The 21,506-nt window shown below is 53.7% G+C and overlaps 1 protein-coding gene and 1 long non-coding RNA gene across 10 annotated transcripts in view; one reads left to right on the forward strand and one right to left on the reverse strand.

Moving 5' to 3' along the window:
* The first annotated feature begins 4,057 nt into the window (after positions 1 to 4,057).
* LOC125755302 (uncharacterized) lies at positions 4,058 to 12,149 on the forward strand. Its single transcript, XR_007411401.1, has 3 exons — positions 4,058 to 5,113; positions 7,102 to 11,073; positions 11,699 to 12,149. It is a non-coding gene; the product is annotated as an uncharacterized LOC125755302 (long non-coding RNA).
* Positions 7,414 to 21,506, reverse strand: part of ATP9B (ATPase phospholipid transporting 9B (putative)) — a 237,389-nt gene continuing 223,296 nt past the window's right edge. For all 9 annotated transcript variants that reach the window (XM_025421950.3, XM_025421949.3, XM_025421952.3 and 6 more), the window contains 4 exons: positions 20,149 to 20,257; positions 11,308 to 11,365; positions 10,425 to 10,628; positions 7,414 to 7,837 (listed from right to left, as the gene is read on the reverse strand). In XM_025421950.3, coding sequence (XP_025277735.1) covers positions 7,701 to 7,837; positions 10,425 to 10,628; positions 11,308 to 11,365; positions 20,149 to 20,257 — 508 coding nt within the window. In that variant the 3' untranslated portion in view covers positions 7,414 to 7,700. The remainder of the gene's footprint in view (positions 7,838 to 10,424; positions 10,629 to 11,307; positions 11,366 to 20,148; positions 20,258 to 21,506) is intronic.

A 21,506-nucleotide genomic window follows, 5' to 3' on the forward strand; every position in this document is an offset into this window, starting at 1 on the left:
CCGTTAATTTTTAAACCAGAGTGAGTATCAAGGGAAATTTAATCCATGTGCTTCTGATTCATTTACACGTAACTCATCACAACGCCACATGAGAGCTGCCCGCTGTCCAGGCCATGGCACGTTTTTACAAGCGTGCTGCAGCCTCTTCTCAGAAACAGGAAGGGGCATTGGCCAGGGTGGCAATGGACCCAGGCCCCCTGCGGTGGCAGAGCCCCTGGGAGGGAACCGGGCCACAGCGGATGGTGGGCAGCGCCCCCTGGGGGAGAAGGGACCCTTTCTGAGCTCCTGGGGCAGGCTCCGGACAGTGGGGGCACCCACGGGACCCACGGCACCCTGATGGGTCTCCGACTGTGGCTAAAATTGTGCCAGAACGGACGCAGACACCTGCCATCTTCACCAGTTCGGGCGCAGTGTGGCAGCACTCAATACCTTGATACCATTGTGACCTGACCGGTCATGGCCCCTCCCTTGCGGACTCACACCCTGCCCCCCAAACTAAGGCCGCCCCAGCCCCTGCCCCTCGGCCCTCCCCTGAGTGACCTGTGGCATCCCCCGTGTCGCAGCACAAATCCCTCCTGCTCAAGGCGGCACACTGTGCTGGATGTGGATGCCACCCTGGCTGCCCGCTCATCTGTGGCTGTGAGCACGGAATGTGGGGCACGGGGGCCCCAAGACCCCCAACCCCCGGCTTTCAGCCCCTGGAGGACACGCTGCAGTCAGGTGCTGAGCTCGGGTGGCCCGTGAGGAGCCACCATGCTTTCCCACGGTGGCAGGTGCACGGCTGCAGGTGCACGGTGGGTCCCGGTGGGCCCCTGGCCTCCTGCACCCCCACCCACTGAGCTGCCGTGTCTGGACATCTCCCTGCTCACAGCCTCACACCTACCCGCTCAGCACGACCCTGTACCCAACGGCCACCTGCACCAAGCTTCTCCCTGCGACAGCAGGTCCCCCGACAGGACTTTCCCGCTGTGCTACCACCACACCCACCCATTCGTCCCCTGTGGGTTCTGTTCCCGCACTCACGTCTCTACTGTACAAACGATGCCGGTCTTGCTGCCACTCCAACCCCACTGGGGTGCCAGGTGGTCAAGCGGGGCAGGAGGGGGCCCCCAACCCCTTCCCCCCCAACGGGCTGCCCTGTGAGCTGGGGGTGCCCATGGGGAGAAGCGGGCTGCTTCCTGTCTGCCCTGGGTCACCCCTCCAGAGGGAATGCTCCTTTGGGAAATCGACAGGCCCTGCACCCTGGCTCTGGCGTTCTGTCTTGTGGGGCCCAAGGGCAACCTGGTCACTAGGGCCGGCCCCCAATTCTCAGGCTGAGAGGACTCCTGGGGGACACTCAAAAGAAGTGTGAGGAGCAAAGTGAGGCTCGTGAGCACTGCATGGACTCTCCCCGCCTGGGTCACAATGGCAAGATGTCCCATTGCTGCTCCTGGCGGGAGGGACTGAGCAGGGACCTTGGGCCAGGCCCAGTGCCATCAGGTCCTGGAGAGAGGGAGGCAAGGGGTTGGAGTGGGGGCCATGGGGACAGAGGCTGCGGGCTGGCGGGGACGGCAGTGGGGACAGCAGGAGGTGGGGACGGCAGTGGAGATAGGGGTGGGGTGGGGGTGGGCAGCAGGGCCAGGGGAGGGGACAGCAGGGGGCTGGGGATGGCAGGGGGCAGTAGGGACGGTGGGGGGGGGGCAGCGGGTGGATGGTGCTCTGGAGCTTGGGCTCCTGGACTTGCGCCCATGTGGGCCTCTGATCTCCAGGACGTGGTGTTTTCTCCACCCGCCCGAGGTCGTTTGCTGCAGCCGCCCTAGAACCAACCCTGTCAGATCCGAGAGGGGACTATGTGTTCCCCAGGACGTGGGCACACGTCGCCCCGGTGCAGTAGTGTCCCCAGCATCCAGCATCAGCCGCTGCCCTCTGCAGGGTGGTGGGAGGGGGAGGAAGTGAACCCCGCGATCCAAGGACCCGGCCAGCGTCTGCCCCCCATCCTCAGCCCCCAGGGCCCCCTTGCCCCCGCCGCTGGTCTCCTTGGCCATGTGACGCAGCCCCGCGAGGCTGGCCCAGGGCTCAGGGCCAGGGACACAGGTCAGCTGAGAGCCGGGCCTGCAGCTGGTTCACTGGGGCCTCCAGAGCCCATGGCATCCACACCTCCACCCCCCCGCGCCTGTGACCTCCACGTGGGGACGCCAGCCCATGGAACCTGCCAGAACCCAGCCGGGGAGCAGGATGGTTGTGGGAAGGTGCAGCCCCCCCCCCCCGACATGCCTGGTTCCCACGAGCTCAGCCTTCCCCGAGCACGGAGCTGATGGGCCTTTATCTGTAACCACTTTAATTAGGAACCCTGGTGGCTGTCCCCTGGGGCCCGTGGGGCGACGTTAGCGTCCCGACCTAGATGGACTATTTTGAGAAAAACAGAGAAATACAGACAATTAAAAGCATGTCAGAGAGATATTGGGGTTTGACGTGTAATTGGAAGGTGGCGATGTGGGTCTTGTGGACAGAGCTAATTCCCACAGAATCCGCGCTATGTGGACACTTGTACGGGGACAGGTGTGCTGGTGATGGGCCACGGGCTCTCCCACCCCACGACCCTGGAAAGGTAAGCCCTGCGGTGAGGCCACCTTTTAGCTCTTGCTCGAGGAGGACAGGGGCCAGTGCCGTGTCCCCCGCTCCTGGCCAGGAACCCAAGGGTGTTTGGCATCATAACAGCCTCCAGACATTCTGAGAACCCTGCTTGTGCCTCCATCTCTTCTGAGATGTGGCTGCTCGCCTCGGGAGCCATGGGGAGAAACTGAGTCACGGCGACAAGACAGAGCGTGCCACTAAGCCCAGAAAGACACCTGAGACCGAGTCCAGGCGCCAGGGCCAGGCGGACGGCCCGCGGTGATGATGGTCAGGGTGGGCGGTGCTGCCCCGCACCCTGCGGTCACTCCAGCCTCGCCCATGATGCTCGCGAGCCCACCACATGCACCTCCATGTCTCCGCGGGAGCGTGCAGGCTTCTCACGTCGCTCGGCACCGGTCCTTGGAGGCACAGCCCAGCGGGGCTCCGGGCAGGGGCGTGGGCACAGCGACTCTGCACGCGAGGCCCAGTCCTCACCTGCAAACCACCTTCCCGCTTGGCTGGGACCTCCGGAGGGGAGGACGGGGGCGCGGCGTATGACACTCGTTACTATTTCCAGGGTAGCACCACGGTGTCCTGGGCCGAACCCTGCGCAGGCTGCGTGCTGTCCCCACAACCTCGGGACGCAGCGGTATCTGGAAATAGGAACCTGGCAGGTGGATTTAGGGAAGAGGAGGCTGTCCTAGCACGGGTGGCCCTCACACAACTGTCCTCGTTGAGGGGGAGGAGGGACACGGACATGCGGGGAGTCGACATGCACGAGGACGGAGTCACGCGTGGGGCCACGAAGACAAGAAGGCCCCGGGCACCAGAGCGCCAAGCAGCAGGAAGCAGCTGCCCCCGAGGGTGCTCAGCCCTGGGCACTCTGAGCCCTGACGTCGGGCCCCGGAGCGGACAGGATGCACCTGCAGCCTCCCAGGCCGGGTGGCCCCAGGGGGCAGGGGGCCACGCTCAGAGCCCGGGTCCCAGCCTGCATAGGGAGGATGGGGTGGGGGGGTCCACTCTCACCGCGTCTCCAGCCTGGCCTGGCCCCGTGACCACGGGCCCGGGTGCTCCCTGCGGAGCCATGTACCTGCAAGGTGGGGACGGGCGGGGCGGTGGGCATGTCTCAGGGGTGCTCCGCGCTGGGCGGACAGGAGGGGAGGCCTTCAGGGGGCCGCTGGCGGACCGCAGCTGGTGTAGTCACCCGTGTGTGCAGAGCACCCCTGGGGCCGCGGGGTCACCTGGAGCGCAGGTGGACCCCAGAGGGAGCTGAGAACTGCTCGGCACCCCTGGCTTCTTTCCAGTGGCCTGACACGGATTCTGGGGAATTCTGCAATGAATTATGAGCGTGTAGGACTTAGAAGAAGGATGCAAACCCTATTCCCCCGACCCTGCTCCCCTGGCCCTCGTCCCCCCTACCCTATCTCCCCATCACTGTCCCCCTGTCCCCTGGTCCCCCTGTCCCCACTCCCCTGCTTCTCATCCCTCGTCCCCCGACCCTCTGGCTCCTGCTCAGTGGCACGTCAGATGCCCACGCACCCTGGACACACCAGGAGGTCTCGTCGGTGGGACCCGGAGCCCCCGCTCCACCGGCAGGCCCTGCCTCTCACCTGTGTCTACCACGAAGGGGTCCGTGGCTCCCATTCAGGCAAGATAGGCGCTGTATGTATACAGATGGCCTGGCCACGGTGGGGCTTCTTCAGTCCTTGAACCTGGACATCCCAGCGTAGCTGACAGCCACGAGGAGCCCGCAGCTCAGCTGGGACGCGGAGGACCCGCCGGGTGCCACTCCTTGGCTTCTAGCACCACCTTCTGGAATCTTCTGAAATCACACCCAAAAGCACTGACAGGCGCTGAGGTGGTTGCTGTTCAGGGGGAGATGGCGGCCGCGTCTTACAGGCTCCGTGGCGTGGGGACCTGGCCACAGGTCCTCCGGGGACCCCAGAGCCCGGGCTGCGGGGGTCACAGGGCGACCAAGGCAGGGGGCGCAGTTGGGGAGGGAGGTGCCCCGGGCCTGTCCTGCTGGCCCCGCTGCCGACGCTCACCTGGGTGGGCACACGGTGACCCTCAGGTTGTCACCCGCAGTCTGGGGAGGTTGGTGGGCTGGACATTCGTGCACCTCAGATGTGGGCTAAGTGCAAGAAGGCGTGTCTTGCCCTCCCAGGTTCCAGGGAAGCCCCACCCCTTGTGCTCCCCCACGCTTGGTTTCTCTACCCGTCTCCCCCAGGCTGTCAGAGGCATCAGGTGACTGCCGCTGTCTCGGGATGGGGACCAGGCCAGCGCTGCCCCAAGGACTCCACGGTCTCTTTGCAAAGCTGGGGGTGGGGAGGTGACGTGACCCACACGGACCTAAACTTGGGGTGTCTGTCTCCCCACAGAGGCCAGACCCAGCCCCGTGCCCCCTGCTTCTCTTCTGTTCCCACCCCGAACTCCCAGGACAGAACCTGACGGTCCTGGATGAAGTCTGGGCTGTGCAGAGTGACCTACGTGGTCACCGGTACTGACTGTGGGCGCTTCTCAGGTGGGCACATGCTGGGGTCAAGGGAGGTGACCCGGGTCAGGGGGCCTTTGGTGCGTTTTCTCATGCTCAGAGCCTGAGGAGGGTAGTGGGGGTGGCATCTGTTTGGGGTCCAGCCGTTGGACTGGGTTTGCTGTGTTGGGGGCACGTGGTCACACCGTGGGGCAGGCAGAAGGACGGGTCTGGGGGCCTAGGGCCTGCCGGTTGAGCAGGGGCTCCAGGTCCCACCGACGAGAACTTCTGGTGTGTCCAGGGCGCGTGGGCATCAGATGTGCCGCTGAGCAGGAGCCAGGGGGTCGGGGGACGGGGGATGGGAAGCAGGGGAGGAGGGGACAGGGGGACCAGGGGACAGTGACGGGGAGATGGGGTAGGGGGGCCAGGGGCCAGGGGAACAGGGTCTGGAGTGGCAGCTCTGACCTGCATCCCTTGACAGCAGGGCCCTTTCCTGGGCTTCAAGGTGATGCGGGGGTTGGGGGGGCGGTAGTGGGGGCAAGAGGGGTCCCGGGGCCTCAGGCCTGGGTGCAGGGGTTTCTGGCCGCCCTCCCACAGGTAGGGTCTGTTCCTCGTTGGGGTCCCTGCTCGATGTCCATTCGTGTCCGTGCTTCCGGAGCCAGGGAAGGACGGCAGGTCGGGGCAGGTGCTCCGAGACCCTCCCACCTGCCTGGGGGGGGGCGCCCTTTGCGGGGCCCAAGCAGCAAGGAACAGAAGGTCCTCTCTGGGGGCCGCGTTTGCTCGGTGGACACAGTTCAGCCTCCAGAGTCAGAGACACTCATTCCTCACACGTCTGCAGTTGGACAACTGTGGAGGGACGGGACGGCCTGCCAGCCTGCCCCCGGGCGATCCTCTACGCACCCCATCCGGAGCCTTGGCGGTTGGGAGGCCCTGGGGGTAACCACTTGGCACCTCCTCACATAACCCCCTCTCCAGTTCTCCTCCGCAGAAGTGGGTCTGAACCCTCACGCTGCGCCTGTCCTGACTGCCAGTCCCTCCCTCTGCACCCCTGGCCCAGCGCCCCCTCCCTCCTGCTGCCTCCTCGGTCCCGGGAGGAGCTGGGGACCCAGCAGGGATGGGGCAGCCTGCCACCTACCTTGTCTGGAGGGCCTGTCACCCCGCACGTCCCCGCAAGCATGCGGGGAGATGTCACTCCATTGTGGCGTGACAGCCTCAGGACGGCTTGCAGTGGAGCGGGGGGGGGGGGGGGGGGGACGACAATGACCTCCCTCCAGTGGGGACACAGTGCAACTTGATGCTAGTGTGGACGGGGCCGTCTTCCCGCCTGGGGACTAATGTCGGGCCGGGTCCCACCATCGTCTACTAACCTCGGGCACCTGGCTGGCTCTCTATAGTCACCTTGGGCTCCTGGCCGTCTGTCTAGTCGCCTTGGGCACCTGGCTGGCTGTCTACAGTCCCTATCACCATGGGCTCCTGGCCGTCTGTCCACAGTTCCTCCAAGGCATGCTCTTCCCGACATCCTGGTGACTCGTCTTTCTGGGTCACTGACAACTTGGGTGAACTGGGCAACGCCAAGGCCGCTTTGGGGACAACGGCTGCCTCCCAGGCCTGGTGCTGCAAGGATGGCAGACCCCTGCAGGGGCGGGGACCTCAGGACCCCATGGGTTCCACGCCCTGACACAGTGACACCCGGCAGCTGGTGGGGATCTGTGCAGGTGTCCCTAGGCTCGCTCCGCGCCCAGGGAACCCACGAGGCCCCAGCACCACCTCCCCAAGGACCGTCAGGGATCTCCTGGCATGGCATCCACCTCAGGAAATGGGGGATCCCCTCCAATCCCCCTCGGCCCTGCTGAGAGACCATCCCACATGCTCCCAGGGGAGGATGTGGCATGGGTATGCAGTGGCCACAGCAGTGCATGACCCACCATGACACCCAGGGTGCTCCATGTAGCGAGGGGACCTCTCTGAACCCACGGAAGAGCCATCCCACGGGTGTCAGGACTGTGGCTGGGAGACCGAAGGCATCTGTGTCCTGACAGGACACCCAGGCACTGGGAGTGCACAAGACCACTGGCACCCACTTCCATGCCAGGGCAGGACGTGTGTGACTCTGCGAACACGAGCCCCCATCCAGCAGTGCCCAACCATCCGAGTGTGGTGCGGCGTAGTTGTGTGAGCTCAGCAGCCTCACCGAGGGGAGGCCCATCCCTGACCGACCACAGCCACGCCCCGAGGAAGCCAGCGCCCTGGCTCCGGGCAGCAGCAGTGACATGTGTGCTGCCCTTAGCCTCCAGATTTTTAGTCAAGGAGAAATGGCTTTGTACATCATGATGTCAAACAAAGAGTCTGAATTTACAGAATCTTAAATAAACTTTCATGTTAATTCTCAGAATGCCCAGAGTACGAGGAATGCTTTACAGTAATAGTGAGATAATTAGGGCTCATTTTGGTAGAAACTCAAGTAGTTTGATATGAAAATTAAATTTTGAAAACCAGGAAAGAACCAGAAAGGGGATGTGTCCCCTGCATGGATCAGGAGCATCTGCCCGGCCCAGCCGCCTCTCCTCTCAGGCTCCAGCCCCTTCCTGCCTCCTTGCACCCCTGCAGGCCCCAAGCTGTGGAGTGGATCCTGCGTGCCCTAGGACGTGAGCTTGGAGTAGCTGGGCGGGGATAGCTTCCGCTTCAAGTACTTTAGGACGTAGAGTGGCAGACAGCTGACCACGGTGATGGCTGACACTTTCCACACAAAGGTCACGGTCGTGATGAAGGCAACATCTGCAGGCAGGACACGGAAACAAGTGTAAGAGGCGGTTGAGGCGCCCACAGGCCCCTGAGGCCCAAGGCGGCAGGCAGCCGCCTCCTTGCGTCACTGCCAGGCGGCGCGGGGACTCAGGTGGCCCTTACCACACCTGCGTACCAGGTGTAGTAAGTTCTTTTAACAGAATAAAAAATTACACCAAAGTATTAGAGACTGTGTATGACGTCCTCAGACACCCTTGGGTGGTGGAGGTTCCCGCAGCTGCAGTGCTGGGTCTGAGAGGCCGTTTGGGGCTGGTCCGTGGGCTCTCCCAACAAAGCCTGGCTCTGTGACTTTCCATGGAAGAGGTGGGGGCAAGAGCCAAGTCCCAGGGGTGCTCCTACCACTGGCAGAAGCCCTTCACTCTTACCACAACGGGGGATCCACTTGGCCACTTGGCAGGACTCACAGATTTTACACACACATGGCCGACCCGAGTATGTCCCAGACCACAGAGGGTGGCAGATGGTCTGGATTTCACCATATTTCAAAAAACCCTGAAACTGTTTTCCAACTGCTTGTCCACACATGAGTTTTTAAAGCATAACTGAACTGGCTGCCATGTGAAAGCATATCTGCAAACACTCCTCCCTTCGGATCCACATCTCAAGGTTCCAAAGGGATTTACTTTCAAAGTACAAACCCGCATGCGCATGGCCACACTCCAGGTGCCAGGAGGGGAGGCATGTCCGAGCCCCCTGCACCTAAACCTCCAGCACTTAAACAATGAGGAAGGTGATCTCCCCAAGTGACTGCGGTTTGTCTTTGCCACTTTCTAATTCACTTTTATGTCTATTTCGCCTTTTTTTCATTTTAGCAGCGGATCAGATGCAGTACTTGTGTGTTTGTCCAATTTATTATTTTGCTTTGTAAATAAAATTTACAGAAATATTTCTGTAAATATTACTAAATGAAGGAAACAGACATATTAAAATGAAATGCCATAAAAATAAACCAACATTTCTCCCATGCTCAGTGTGTTGTGCTCCTACTGGAAAATATACTAAATATTCTTAAGAAAAGTAACAAGAGATTGTATTTTGAAAATAGCTAATTTCTTAAGTGCTGTTTTGTATGTTTGGGTGAACATCTCTTTCATTTTGTTTTTGAGGGGGAAAAGGGCAGGGGGAGAGGGAGACAGAATCTCCAGCAGGCTCCCCGCCAAGTGACAAGCCTGGTGCAGGAGCCAATCTCATGACCCTGAGATCACAACCTGAGCCGAAACCAAGTCAGACACTCAACCAACTGAGCCACCCTGGCGCTCCAGTGAGTATTTCTTTTAGTACATTACCTTTTTAAAATTTTTCTATCCATATATTTGCCATTGAGTAGATGCTCAAGTGTGAATTCACCCAACGTCTCCGCCATTTATAATATGTTACAGTTAAAGCAAAGGAACAAAATGCACAATTCCTGCTGCTGAAAGCTGCCTAGACACACTCACTTTGTGATTTACCATTCTGGTGTGAAGGACAGAGATGCTTTCGCGGTACAGTGGATGAACACCGCGATGTATCGATTCTCATCCCACAGACTTCACGGAACATTGTGTTACTGAGGAAGCTGAGTCTTGACGTGCATCCTGTCACTGTCCCTGGCGGGCCCTTCTACCTGCAGACATGCGGACTTCAAATCTGGGTTTTTCCTGTGGGGTCTTTCTGGGGCACTCTGGTGGCCCGAGGGCAGGCTTCCTGGAGCAATGTGCAGGCTCCCTGGATTTCACCCCCAAACCCGGCTCTTCACCTCGGTTTCCCTCCTGGAGGGCTCCTTGGCTTTACTTCCCCTCCTGCTACGTATCCTGTGTTAGCGTGCTTCTCCCCAGGGTCCCTCCCAGACATGCTGCTCTGGGCCCCTGGACACAGCTCCCCTGCCAGGCTCACCGGGAGCCACGATGAGGCTGGTGGGACCCTCCACGGGGTGAGTCATTTCTGCAGTGGCCTCTGCCTGAGGACACGCTCAGCAGGTGATGGGGACGTACTACTCTGAGTTTAAGGGAAGGGCTTCTTTGCACAGACAGTGATCTGACCAGGGGCTGTCTGGAGGCGACCTGGCTTTCCCAGCTGTGGGGAGGCAGGCCACAGGCTGACGTCACAAGGCCCTGAGGCGCAAACCCTAGGACTGCTGCTCCTGTGGGATGCACGGACTTTGTCCAAGTAGTGGAAGTCACAGCCTCTGCATCAGTCACACAAGGGTGATAAGGGCCCACAACTAGCTGGCCTTATGCAGAGGTGGCATCTTTAGCTATTACTATGGTGTGTCCAAAGGTGGGCCTGGACTCCACCCTGGGAGTGCTTGTGAGTTAGGAAGAAGGATAAACAATGCAGCTCTTATGGAAATAATTTTTGGAAACAGTACATCTTTTAAAGAGGTAAGACGGTGACAATCTGAATTTTATAAAATATTACAAAGAGTTTAATCTTTCCACAAAAAGAAGCTTTTTGTGTAGTGAAGCAATCTGAGGTAGGTTTTATTGCACTCCGCAATTTAAGACAGTGTATTAATAAGTAACAATAACTAATGTATAAAAACCAGTAACAGACAAAAAAGATTCCCACAGCAACTTACCAAAATACTCATTTAGAAAAGCGAGTGAGGCCACATAGCAGCCCAGGCTGAGGACCTCAGCCACTGCCATCAGCCAGTGCCACGTCCTGACGGTCAGGGCCACCATGAGCAGCTCCGTGAGGATGAGGGCCGTGAAGGAGATGGCCACCACATGCACAAACTCAGACTCGAACAGAAGCAAGGCCCCGTACATGAGGATGCCGCCTGCAACACAAGACGGGGGTACTGTGGCCTGGATGGGGCAGCCCCTCCTGCCGGGGTGGGAACCCAGCACTGCACCGGGCAGCTGGGGGACACACTAGGGGCATGGCTAACCGGCAAGAGTCATACTTGAAAATATGTGGTTAGGGACACCCCCTCACTTCATGTTAACAGTTTATTTAAAGTTCTGGATTATGAATAAGATAAGATGTGGCACCAGAGAGGCCAGGAACCTTTCAAGATCTGGAGGAAAGGCCATGCCACCTCTTTGTAAGTAATTATGCTTCCAATGTAAAGTATCTAATCTGTTAATTCAATTTCAACAATCTCTCATTTATCTGGAACACTCATCAGAGGATGGCTAATGACTTCTGTTTACATTAAGTGAGATTTCTCCAAGTCTGGGCATCACTCTGCGACAGGAACTGCTGCGGGGGCACGTAACATGGTAAGTGCTCAGCAAAATTTTCTGGATTAGCATTTCATTAGAAACAGGTGAGTTTTTCAGTGACAGGCGAAGGGGCGTGATGAAGGGGTGTGGATGACCAGCTGCTGGAAGATCGCTTTAGGAGATGAACAGGAGTGACAGCTGCTGATGGAGCCTGAAGCTTCTGGAATTTAACCGAGGGGGGAAAGAACGTTGCTAGGGGCAGACAAGAAACCTTCGGTCCAGGCCTCTTACCTTGGTAAATACTGATTAACACCCAGACGAGGAAGGTCTTGAAGGACAAAGATCTCCCCTAGGGTAAACAGTGGAATATCTTAGTTAGCAGAGTGCAAAAACAGTGTGACTCACAGGTTTTCTAGCAGCTAGTTATGAGTGACTTCTAGAAGACCCCTAGATCCCCAAGCCTGGCCTTCCCACCCATGCACCTGTGGCCCAGAGCATGGTGCCCTCCGCTTGCCCTTGGGTAACCCTCAGCCCACAGCCACGTGCCCCCTGCCTCCCAGAAGTTGAGGTGTGTCTGCAAACACTGAAATGCACTAGCGGGAAAACACTTGTATCGTCGTCAAAATAACTCCCTTGACTTTCTTATTTCTTGGCAACAAATATTCTTGTATTTACTTTCTAGTTTCTCCAGATGAAGGACGCGTACACCCTCCTGAAGTCATCCACACCCAAGAGGGAGACCCAGCCACTGCCAGCCACACGGGCTGCTACTGCTCAGGCCTGTTCCATGGCAGTGCTTGTCAGGTGAAGCCATGTGAACGATGGACCCTCAGGACCTTGGTCAGATCTGTGCGGTCACACTCCTGCATCAATCCTCTCGGGCACTGTAGCACTCAGACGGGGCAGACGTTGTCTCCATTTACACATGAAAAAACTCTAAAAGTCTGGTGCTTTCCACAAGTTCATGCTGCAGGGCAGCTGTGCTGGACATGGGTTTGAATTGCGTGGGCTCACCTATATATGAATTTTTAAAAACTAAAATAAATACAGTATTATTAATGTATTTGCTTTTTTTTTTTAAAGATTCTATTTATTTATTCATGAGAGACACAGAGAGGCAGAGACACAGGCAGAGGGAGAAGCAGGCTCCCCGTGGGGAGCCCGATGCGGGACTGGATCCCAGGACTCCAGGATCACGCCCTGAGCCAAAGGCAGATGCTCAACCACTGAGCCACCCAGGTGCCCCTGTATTTGCTTTTTTAAAAAAGTTCTCTTAACTTTTTTTCTCCAGCCTACTTTATCATGAGAATATAATATAGAACACATGCAACATAATCAGATGTTCATGGAGTAGGTGAGGCTTCCCATCACCAGGAGGCCATCACCACTTATGTGTTTGGGGAATCAAAATGATATGCAGATTTTTGACTGTGCAGGGGTTGGGGGGGTGGTCACTGACCCCACAGTGTTCAAGGGTCAGCACCAAATGGCTAGAGTCTGAAGCTCTGCTGTGCCCTGGGCCCTCCCCACCATAGGAGAGGCGCTCACAGCCAGGGTGGGAAGGTGGTCCCTAAGTCAGAAAGCACTGCCAAATGCCACCAAGGAGAAACGAGCTGCTATGGAAGAGATGCGCTGGGGTGTGTTGCTGTGACGACTGCCAGAGTATTCTGGATCGGAGCCTCATCTACCTGGAGTTGAGTGACAACATTTCAAGAGACGCAGCCACAAGGCAGGTGTGGCCCTTCCAGCATCCTCCTGGGAAGCACTGGCTGAACCTGAGTCCTTACTACACATGTGAAAAGTAATGTTCACACATAACAGATATCATGAAAAGGCAATGATGATTTTTAAAAAGGCGGGAAAGTTTAGCTGTTACATGTCTGTATATGTCTCAGTATCTATTTCCCAAGTGCATTTGTCTTGCTGGATACTAGCAGGTGTTTGGTCTTTGATAACACTGAGGTAATTAAGTACATGGCTAATTTTCTTTTAATATTTTAAAAGATAATTTGTTGATGTAAAATAAAAGATTTACTCTGTAGCTACATTTGCTGACATCTCTTCGATACTACTTATGTTATATAATTGTCGGTTTATAAACTGGGGGGTGTTTGAAGACAGCTCAGCGATGTGAGCCCAGGTCAAAGTTCCCATATCCAAGCAGACACAGATTAATAAGGCAAAACACTACAGAATGGGCACAGAAACTCAATAAAATAACCAATCGGAGAAATAATTTGAAAGATATGCATAAGCCACTAGCTCCTGGGTGATACTTATCAATGGCTCTCTCAGACTTTGGCTCTGAGAGACAAAAGTGAGTATTTCACTGAATTTGGTGCCACAGATGCGCATGAACACAGTTCTTACTCTGGACCCAGGCCATGCAGGCAGGGGCTCTCCTGGGCCCATACGCCTCTCCTTCCAGAGGAGGAGAGGAAGGACGGCCAGTCCTTGGCTGGTGGAAATTCCTCTAGCAGGAGCTCTGTCCCGGCACTGCGCACACACTGCTTTTAGGACCCGGTCAGCCTGGGTTTGGCCCTGCCCGTGGCTCCCCTGGGGCACACACTCAATGTCTGTGAGTGGTCTCTTCTTATGTGAACAGAAGTGATGGCCGCACTTGTGTGGATAAAATGAAATAAGCATAAAGCCAGAAGCCTAGTGAGTGTTCAGTATTTCAGTGTTAAGTCTTAGAGACCTGTAAGTTCGTTTCTCTAAAAGACCCACCAAACTGTAAAAATAAAATCCAGCGAATCTAGGGAAAAGTTAATGCACCTGAAAGTCCCATGAACAGACTCACTACTCTGTCTTGGCCTGAGATGCAATATGCGGGTACAGCTGTTCCCGCTGCCCCTCAGTCCCCCACCTTGGCCCTGGGCTACTGCCCACCCGTCCCCCACGCCCGGAGCCCTGCATTTCCCAGGGGGCCAGCTACATGGGACCATACAAGCTTCTGAGTCTGGCTTCCTCCACATAGCCCAATGCACTTAGGATTCACCTGTGCTGCTGGACTGACACCGCGCACCATGTGGCTGCAGGGCTCACTTCTCTCGGGTGACTGCCCAGAAGGGTCACTGAGTCACGTGGTCAGTGCACATTTAACTTCAAGAGAAAGTGCTGAACCGTGCCTCCAGGGGCCATGCCCGTGGTGTGCTCCTGCTGTGGACCCTGCTTTCCCAGGGGGGAGCGTGGTGGCCCCTGTTGTTACTGCTTGCCGGCCCCTCATGAGAAATGGTGATGAGCAGAGCCTTTCAGATACTCATCTGCACGTCGTGATCGTCGCTGTGCTGTCAGGTCAGGTCTTTGGTCCGTTTAGATAATTGGGTTGCTTGTCTTCTTTTTAAGTTTTGAGGCTTCTTTGTATATTCCAGATAGAAGTCCTTTGTCAGAAGTGTGATCTGTAAGTATTTCCCACAGTTCTGTAGCTCTTCCTTATATTTATTTTATCAGTGCCAACCACAGAACGAGTCTAATTATGATAAAGTCCAGCCTACCAGTTTTTCCCTTTCTGAATCACACATCTGACCCCATATCTAAAAACTATGCCCATCCCAAGGTCATGCACATGTTCTTCTGCATTTTATTCCAGAAGGCTAATTAGGTCTACGACTCACTTTGAAGTGTGTTTCCCCCAAAACGGTGACAGGTGGGTGGAGGCTCTGTGTTTGCTGGTGGCTCTGAAGCATCTATTTACAAATGGTCCAGTCTCCCTTGGATTGATCAGCCATGATGCATGTGGCTCTTTCCTGGGCTCTCTGCTCACCCCACTGCTCCATGTGTCTGTCCTCTGCCAATAATCTGTTGCCTTGGTTACTAATGTACAGAAAGTCCTGAAATTGGGTAGAGCAAGTCTTCCAAACTCGTCCTCTTTTTAATTTTTTTTAAATTTTTTTTTATAAATTTATTTTTTATTGGTGTTCAATTTGCTGACATACAGAATAACACCCAGTGCTCATCCCATCAAGTGCCCCCCTCAGTGCCCGTCACCCAGTCACCCTCACCCCCCCCACCTCCCCTTCCACCACCCCTAGTTCGTTTCCCAGAGTTAGCAGTCTTTATGTTCTGTCTCCCTTTCTGATATTTCCCACACATTTCTTCTCCCTTCCCTTATATTCCCTTTCACTATTATTTATATTCCCCAAATGAATGAGAACATACACTGTTTGTCCTTCTCCGACTGACTTATTCACTCAGCATAATACCCTCCAGTTCCATCCACATTGAAGCAAATGGTGGGTATTTGTCGTTTCTAATGGCTGAGGAATATTCCATTGTATACATAAACCACATCTTCTTTATCCATTCATCTTTCGTTGGACACCGAGGCTCCTTCCACAGTTTGGCTATTGTGGACATTGCTGCTAGAAACATCGGGGTGCAGGTGTCCCGGCATTTCATTGCATCAGTATCTTTGGGGTAAATCCCCAGCAGTGCAATTGCTGGGTCGTAGGGCAGGTCTATTTTTAACTCTTTGAGGAACCTCCACACAGTTTTCCAGAGTGGCTGCACCAGTTCACATTCCCACCAACAGTGTAAGAGGGTTCCCTTTTCTCCGCATCCTCTCCAACACTTGTGGTTTCCTGCCTTGTTAATTTTCCCCATTCTCACTGGTGTGAGGTGGGATCTCATTGTGGTTTTGATTTGTATTTCCCTGATGGCAAGTGATGTGGAGCATCTTCTCATGTGCATGTTGGCCATGTCTATGTCTTCCTCTGTGAGATTTCTCTTCATGTCTTTTGCCCATTTCATGATTGGATTGTTTGTTTCTTTGGTGTTGAGTTTAATAAGTTCTTTATAGATCTTGGATACTAGCCCTTTATCTGATACGTCATTTGCAAATATCTTCTCCCATTCTGTAGGTTGTCTTTGAGTTTTGTTGACTGTTTCCTTTGCTGTGCAAAAGCTTCTTATCTTGATGAAGTCCCAATAGTTCATTTTTGCTTTTGTTTCTTTTGCCTTCGTGGATGTATCTTGCAAGAAGTTACTATGGCCGAGTTGAAAAAGGGTGTTGCCTGTGTTCTCCTCTAGGATTTTGATGGAATCTTGTCTCACATTTAGATCTTTCATCCATTTTGAGTTTATCTTTGTGTCTGGTGCAAGAGAGTGGTCTAGTTTCATTCTTCTGCATGTGGATGTCCAATTTTCCCAGCACCATTTATTGAAGAGACTGTCTTTTTTTCCAGTGGATAGTCTTTCCTGCTTTGTTGAATATTAGGGACCATACAGTTGAGGGTCCACTTCTGGATTCTCTATTCTGTTCCATGGATCTATGTGTCTGTTTTTGTGCCAGTACCACACTGTCTTGATGACCACCGCTTTGTAGTACAACCTGAAATCTGGCATTGTGATGCCTCCAGCTATGGTTTTCTTTTTTAAAATTCCCCTGGCTATTCGGGGTCTTTTCTGATTCCACACAAATCTTAATTTGTTCCAACTCTCGTTCCTTTTTTTAAAAATGGCCTTGGTAATTATAGTTCCCCTGCCTTCCCATATAAATCTTGGAATCAGTTTGTTAGCTTTCGGCCACATGGAGTCTCCTAGTTATTCTTTGCAACTTTAAAAATCCCTCTCCACAGTGTCCCAGAGCCTGCAGCACACACGTCCTGCATGGTTTTTTAGTTAAACCACCTTTGCTTTTTTTAGGTTACTGCAAATCCTGTTCAAAAACATTTTTCAGACCTCAATTGTCCATGGCTAGTATATAAAATTAGAAAGGATAAAATATATTCCTTGAATCCTGCAAACTTATAGGTTAGCTTAGAAAGGTTTTGTGGATTTTTTAAAAAGATTATTTATTTATTTATTCATGAGAGACACAGAGGGAGGCAGAGATCTAGGCAGAGAGAGAAGCAGGCTTCAGGCAGGAGCCTGATGTGAGATTCGATCCCGGCACTCTGGGATTATGTCCTGAGTCGAAGGCAGACACTCAACCACTGAGCCACCCAGGTGCCCACAAGTTTTATGGATTCTTCGGGCTTTTCCTGTCATCTGCATCTCCTCTAATTTCTAGCCTTTGTTTTTTCCTGCTTTATCACTATTATCTCTAAAATTATTTAAGAATATAAATATACATTCCAAAACTAAAACCATTTTGAGAGTATTCAACAGGAAATAAAAAAAATAGTGAAGTAATCCTAGTAAGTTTTATGTCTAACGGTGTCAAGGATTCTGATGAAGGATTGCATGATATTACCTACTTGGTCTCTTTACAATTAGTTTAGCTGCCTCTGCAGTTAGTGGGTTATTTATCAGGAATGTAAAGCAACGTGTTGGTCATGGAATCCCCAGCTACAAGTCTGATGTACGTTTGGGACTACATGGGCTGGCTCAGGTGAGCGAGGGTCACCCCACTAGTACTGACCGATGGCTCTCAGGCTTGTGTGGCCCTTCCTAAGAGGCCACAGATCGTCCATCTGGGGTAAACAGAGTCATCTGTGGAGCTAGGAGAGGGGTGAGCGCACAGGGTCCCTGCTTCACTGGCAGCACCAGGAGACTGAGAGCGGCCATTCATCATGAGTGCATTGAATGCATGTGAGCATTCACACCAGAATGTGGCCTTTAAAAGAGGAACACTAAAAATTATTACAGATGCATCATTTTCTGCAAGGAATGAAAACAATATGGCTTTAGGAAGGGGAGGGGAGTGCAGCCTCTTTGCTGGGCTCCCTCACCCTGTTGCTGACACACTACTGAACAGATACTGACTCCAGACTGGGCTCAGGCTCTCCCAATGGAGTCATGAGCAAATGTATGCTCCAGGTTGGCTGATGTTGTTGGAACATGTAAATCACATCTGCAATGATTGGGTTCGGACTCTCACTCTCAGAATAAAAAGAATGGTTATCAAATTAGTATGAAAACTGGTATTTTCTTTCAAAGCATGGTACTTTCCTCTCTGTTTTGCGAGGGATATATACTCTGTTCCCCTTCACTGCTTTTGAAACTATCTTAGAACTTTATCATGACCCTGGCCTTCTGCTTAGAACAGACCAGGTGTGTTGCACAGCTGACGTGCACCTGCATCTGCACCTGTGGCCTATTTTGTGCTGCTGTTTGACTATCATGTAATTCACATTTTCTTTCCAGAATGAAAGTGGGCTTCCCGAGCCCAGGAATGACTTCTCACCCTCGCCTCCAGCAGCCACAGACCCAATGCCTGCCACACGGACAGGCCAGGCAGACGGCTCGTGGGCCTCTCGAGTCACCACCAATAATTGAGAAGTAATGTGAAGATTCAAAATCTCTCTCTGGCTTCAGTAAGAAAATGTAACTCAATTTTTTATCAAGTTAGGTGGTTGAGTACTTTAGTGCTACTCTGTCTTCAAAGTATTTGAAGGGCAACAGGTTTTGAAAGAATAAGTATAATAAACACAAAAGGAATAGGTCTTGGGTCTTGAAGAAACAGTAACTGAACTCCTGTCACAATAAAGTAGTAATGACGGCTGGACTCAAGGGCACAGGCACCGAGACATTCTATTGGTCACCCTAACGAAAACAAGAATGACTCAGTCAGAATGAAGACACTTTCCTGCCACCCCTTGTGTTCAATGCATCAGCCAACCATCCCCTCACCCTGACGGCGGTAGACACAGCGTTGACCCCGCGTCCCACTGACAGCAACTGCTCCAACCACGACCGTCTGGTGATGTTGCCCAGGCTGACCTGCAGTGACCTCAAGCGGCTGAGACACTGACCGCCTGTGATTTTAGGGAAGCTCATCTGGGTCTGCTCATACATGGACAGTCTGTGAGGCAGCATTTAAGTTAACATGTCTGGAGTTTATGGAAATAAAGAAATACATAATAATCTAAAATTATAATTACTCACAAAAGCTTCCTACAGTTTTGGGTCTTTGATCCTGTTCTGCTTTAATGAATGATAATGGTTTAATCATTTTAGAATATTAAACAAAACAGTTTTCCTTTTTCTTGTAATATTCACAATAAAATTATCAGGATTATTAGTGCTCTTTTTCTATATCTATAAAATATATTTGCATTTTATTATCAAATTAAATATGCTGTTATTGAATATAATGATTGAGATTTTATTTTATGCTATACTGGTGAACTAGGTTTATTTTTGTCCTGATTGTAAAAATAATATGAGCACTTGGTATTTTTTTTCAAGGAACTTTAAATCTTAATTTCATCCAGTCCTTAAAACAGCAGCACGAAGCCCAGAGATCACCCTGGTCTGGCCAGCTCCTCTGCATGTGGTTAGTGGTTCGCTGCATCCCGCCTAGTGCCCACTGATCCCTTCTCCACATGCTATAGTTTTAAAGATCAGAGTTGGTCATTTCATATGTAAACCTGGATTTGACTGAGAGTTAGTGGACTTTGTTCTCCCTGTTGCTTCAGGAGAAGCTAGCCTTTTGGAAGATTCCAAGGTCACCACAACCTGTCCTTGGAGAGCGAGGGGGTGTTCCAGCCTGTGGAGCTTGTTTTGCTTGCTGTAGAAACACGGTCTTGTAAAGAAATATGACAAACCTCAGGAATACTCTATCTGAAGAGAGCACAATTTTAGGCCAGATCAATGCATCTTCTGCAGTTTCAGGAGCCACATCTTCTGGGTGCAGATGTTTCCTCAAAAGCATCCTTGTGACTTCAGTGCTGGGTCGCAGTGACCGACGCTCCATCATGTCTTAGACCTGATTCTGAGAAGCACAGTGGAAGATGGCTTGGGCAGGCACGGGGGCTGCCTGCTGTAACTCTGGGTTCCGATGTCGCGATGCCGGCGCAGTGGACAGAAGCCCTGCCCAGGGGACCCTGCCGCCAGTGGATGTCCTTCACACACCGACAGACAATGAGTGTGCACCAGCCAACACGAGCCCCATGGTCTCAGAGAAGCTCACTGCGGCTCCACAAATGGTTCAGAGCACCTTTAAAATCTCAATTGTATGCATGACATCAGAGCTTTACTGCAAACGTCCGAGAAAATAATCATCCCTTTCTGAAGTTTAACTCAGAAGGAAAATGCAAAAACAGCAAGAAATAAAACCTGTCTGGAAGAACGGAGGTTCAATTACTTAAAACCTGCCTGGAAACCGCTTCATGACAGGCATTTCTTTCCCTAGTAAATATTCTGCTAAAATATGGCCCAGCGGACATGCAGCCCGGCCCGCATCCATACCTTGGTGAGGTCCTTGTAGAGCTCTGGATAGAGCATGGCCATCTCTGGCTTCACGTCCTGGTCCAGCACCAGCGAGAACACTGGGAACATGGTGTACAGGGTCGCATACCTGACAACCAAGACAGGGGCAGGTTAGCGTGAGGCGCAGGCGCCACTCTACACCGCTCTGCAACCACGGGCCTTGGTCCCAAGCGCTGCACAGCACATGCAGCAAGGCAGACCTCCCGACACTTCACGCCTCCCTGCGGAGCACTAAGTCAGTCTGTGAGCCACAGGTGCTCAGGGGGATCTGCTGTTTTTCTTTCTTAATTAAACTCTGTTTTGAGGTCACTGGGGACTTGCAGGCAGGTGTGAGCAGGATCCCATATGCCCTTCCCCTGGCAGCCCAGCCTCCTCCCAAAGTGTTGGGGACACAGACAGAACCACACTACCCTGGGAGACCCCAGTCCCCTGCCCCTCCCCGTACCCATCCCCTCTGCCCCCACCCCTAACAATCACTACAATACGCCCACCTTCTTCACAGTTTTTGTCATTTCGAGGCCCCAAGATGCCTCTTCTCAGCTGACTCCCAGGCTGCCCCAGGTGCTGCTGCAGTCACGTTCACCCCTGCTGCCTGAGCCAGCAGTCCCACCTCTGTGAGCTGCGCTCACTCAGGTGCACCCAGGTTGCCCCCAGCTTCTAGTCACCACAAAGACTGCCGTCGTAAGCTGCAGTTACTCTCACAGCAGATCCTCCTGGTGCCACCTGCCCAGGAGCCTGCTGGGGCAGGGACAGGCTGAGCCTGCGGCGGGGTCCTGCTTCTCCACATCCCCTTCCAGCAGCAGCTTGACGGCCTCGAACCTGACGGCCAGGGCCAGGGCCAGGGCCAGGGCCCACCTGTGCACTCAAGCCCACCATGCCCTTTGGGGGACGCACCGGCCTGTGCCTTCTGCTCGTGTGCCACCTGGACAGCTCTCATCCCGGAGCCATGTGCATGTGTTCCCGGACGCGTGTGCGCTTGTCACTGCTGAGGGAAGATCCACTGCAGGTGGCCGTGTGTGCCCACACCTTCTCCTCAGGGTCCCCACTGTCCCCAAGGCTGCTCCTCTCCAGCTCACTGCCTTCACAGCGTTTGTATTGTTCCCCAAATCTCCGTGTGACGCGTCTTGCTGTGGATCTCTCTGAATCCACCGTGTGGGAGGTTTTCAGCTGCTCTTCCCCTCCAGCCCGCTCTCCGCCCTCTCTCTGCGAGTCTCTCTCCATCCTGTGTCCTGCCGTGAGGGCCCTCCGCTCTGCTGGGGGCCAGGTCTGTCCTGCTGGCCTTGGTGGCCTGTTCCCACGTGGTGCTGCTTGGATTTCTATTCTAGGTGGACATGTTT

This window comes from Canis lupus, chromosome 1 (genome assembly GCF_003254725.2).
Source record: "Canis lupus dingo isolate Sandy chromosome 1, ASM325472v2, whole genome shotgun sequence".
NCBI lineage: Eukaryota > Metazoa > Chordata > Mammalia > Carnivora > Canidae > Canis > Canis lupus.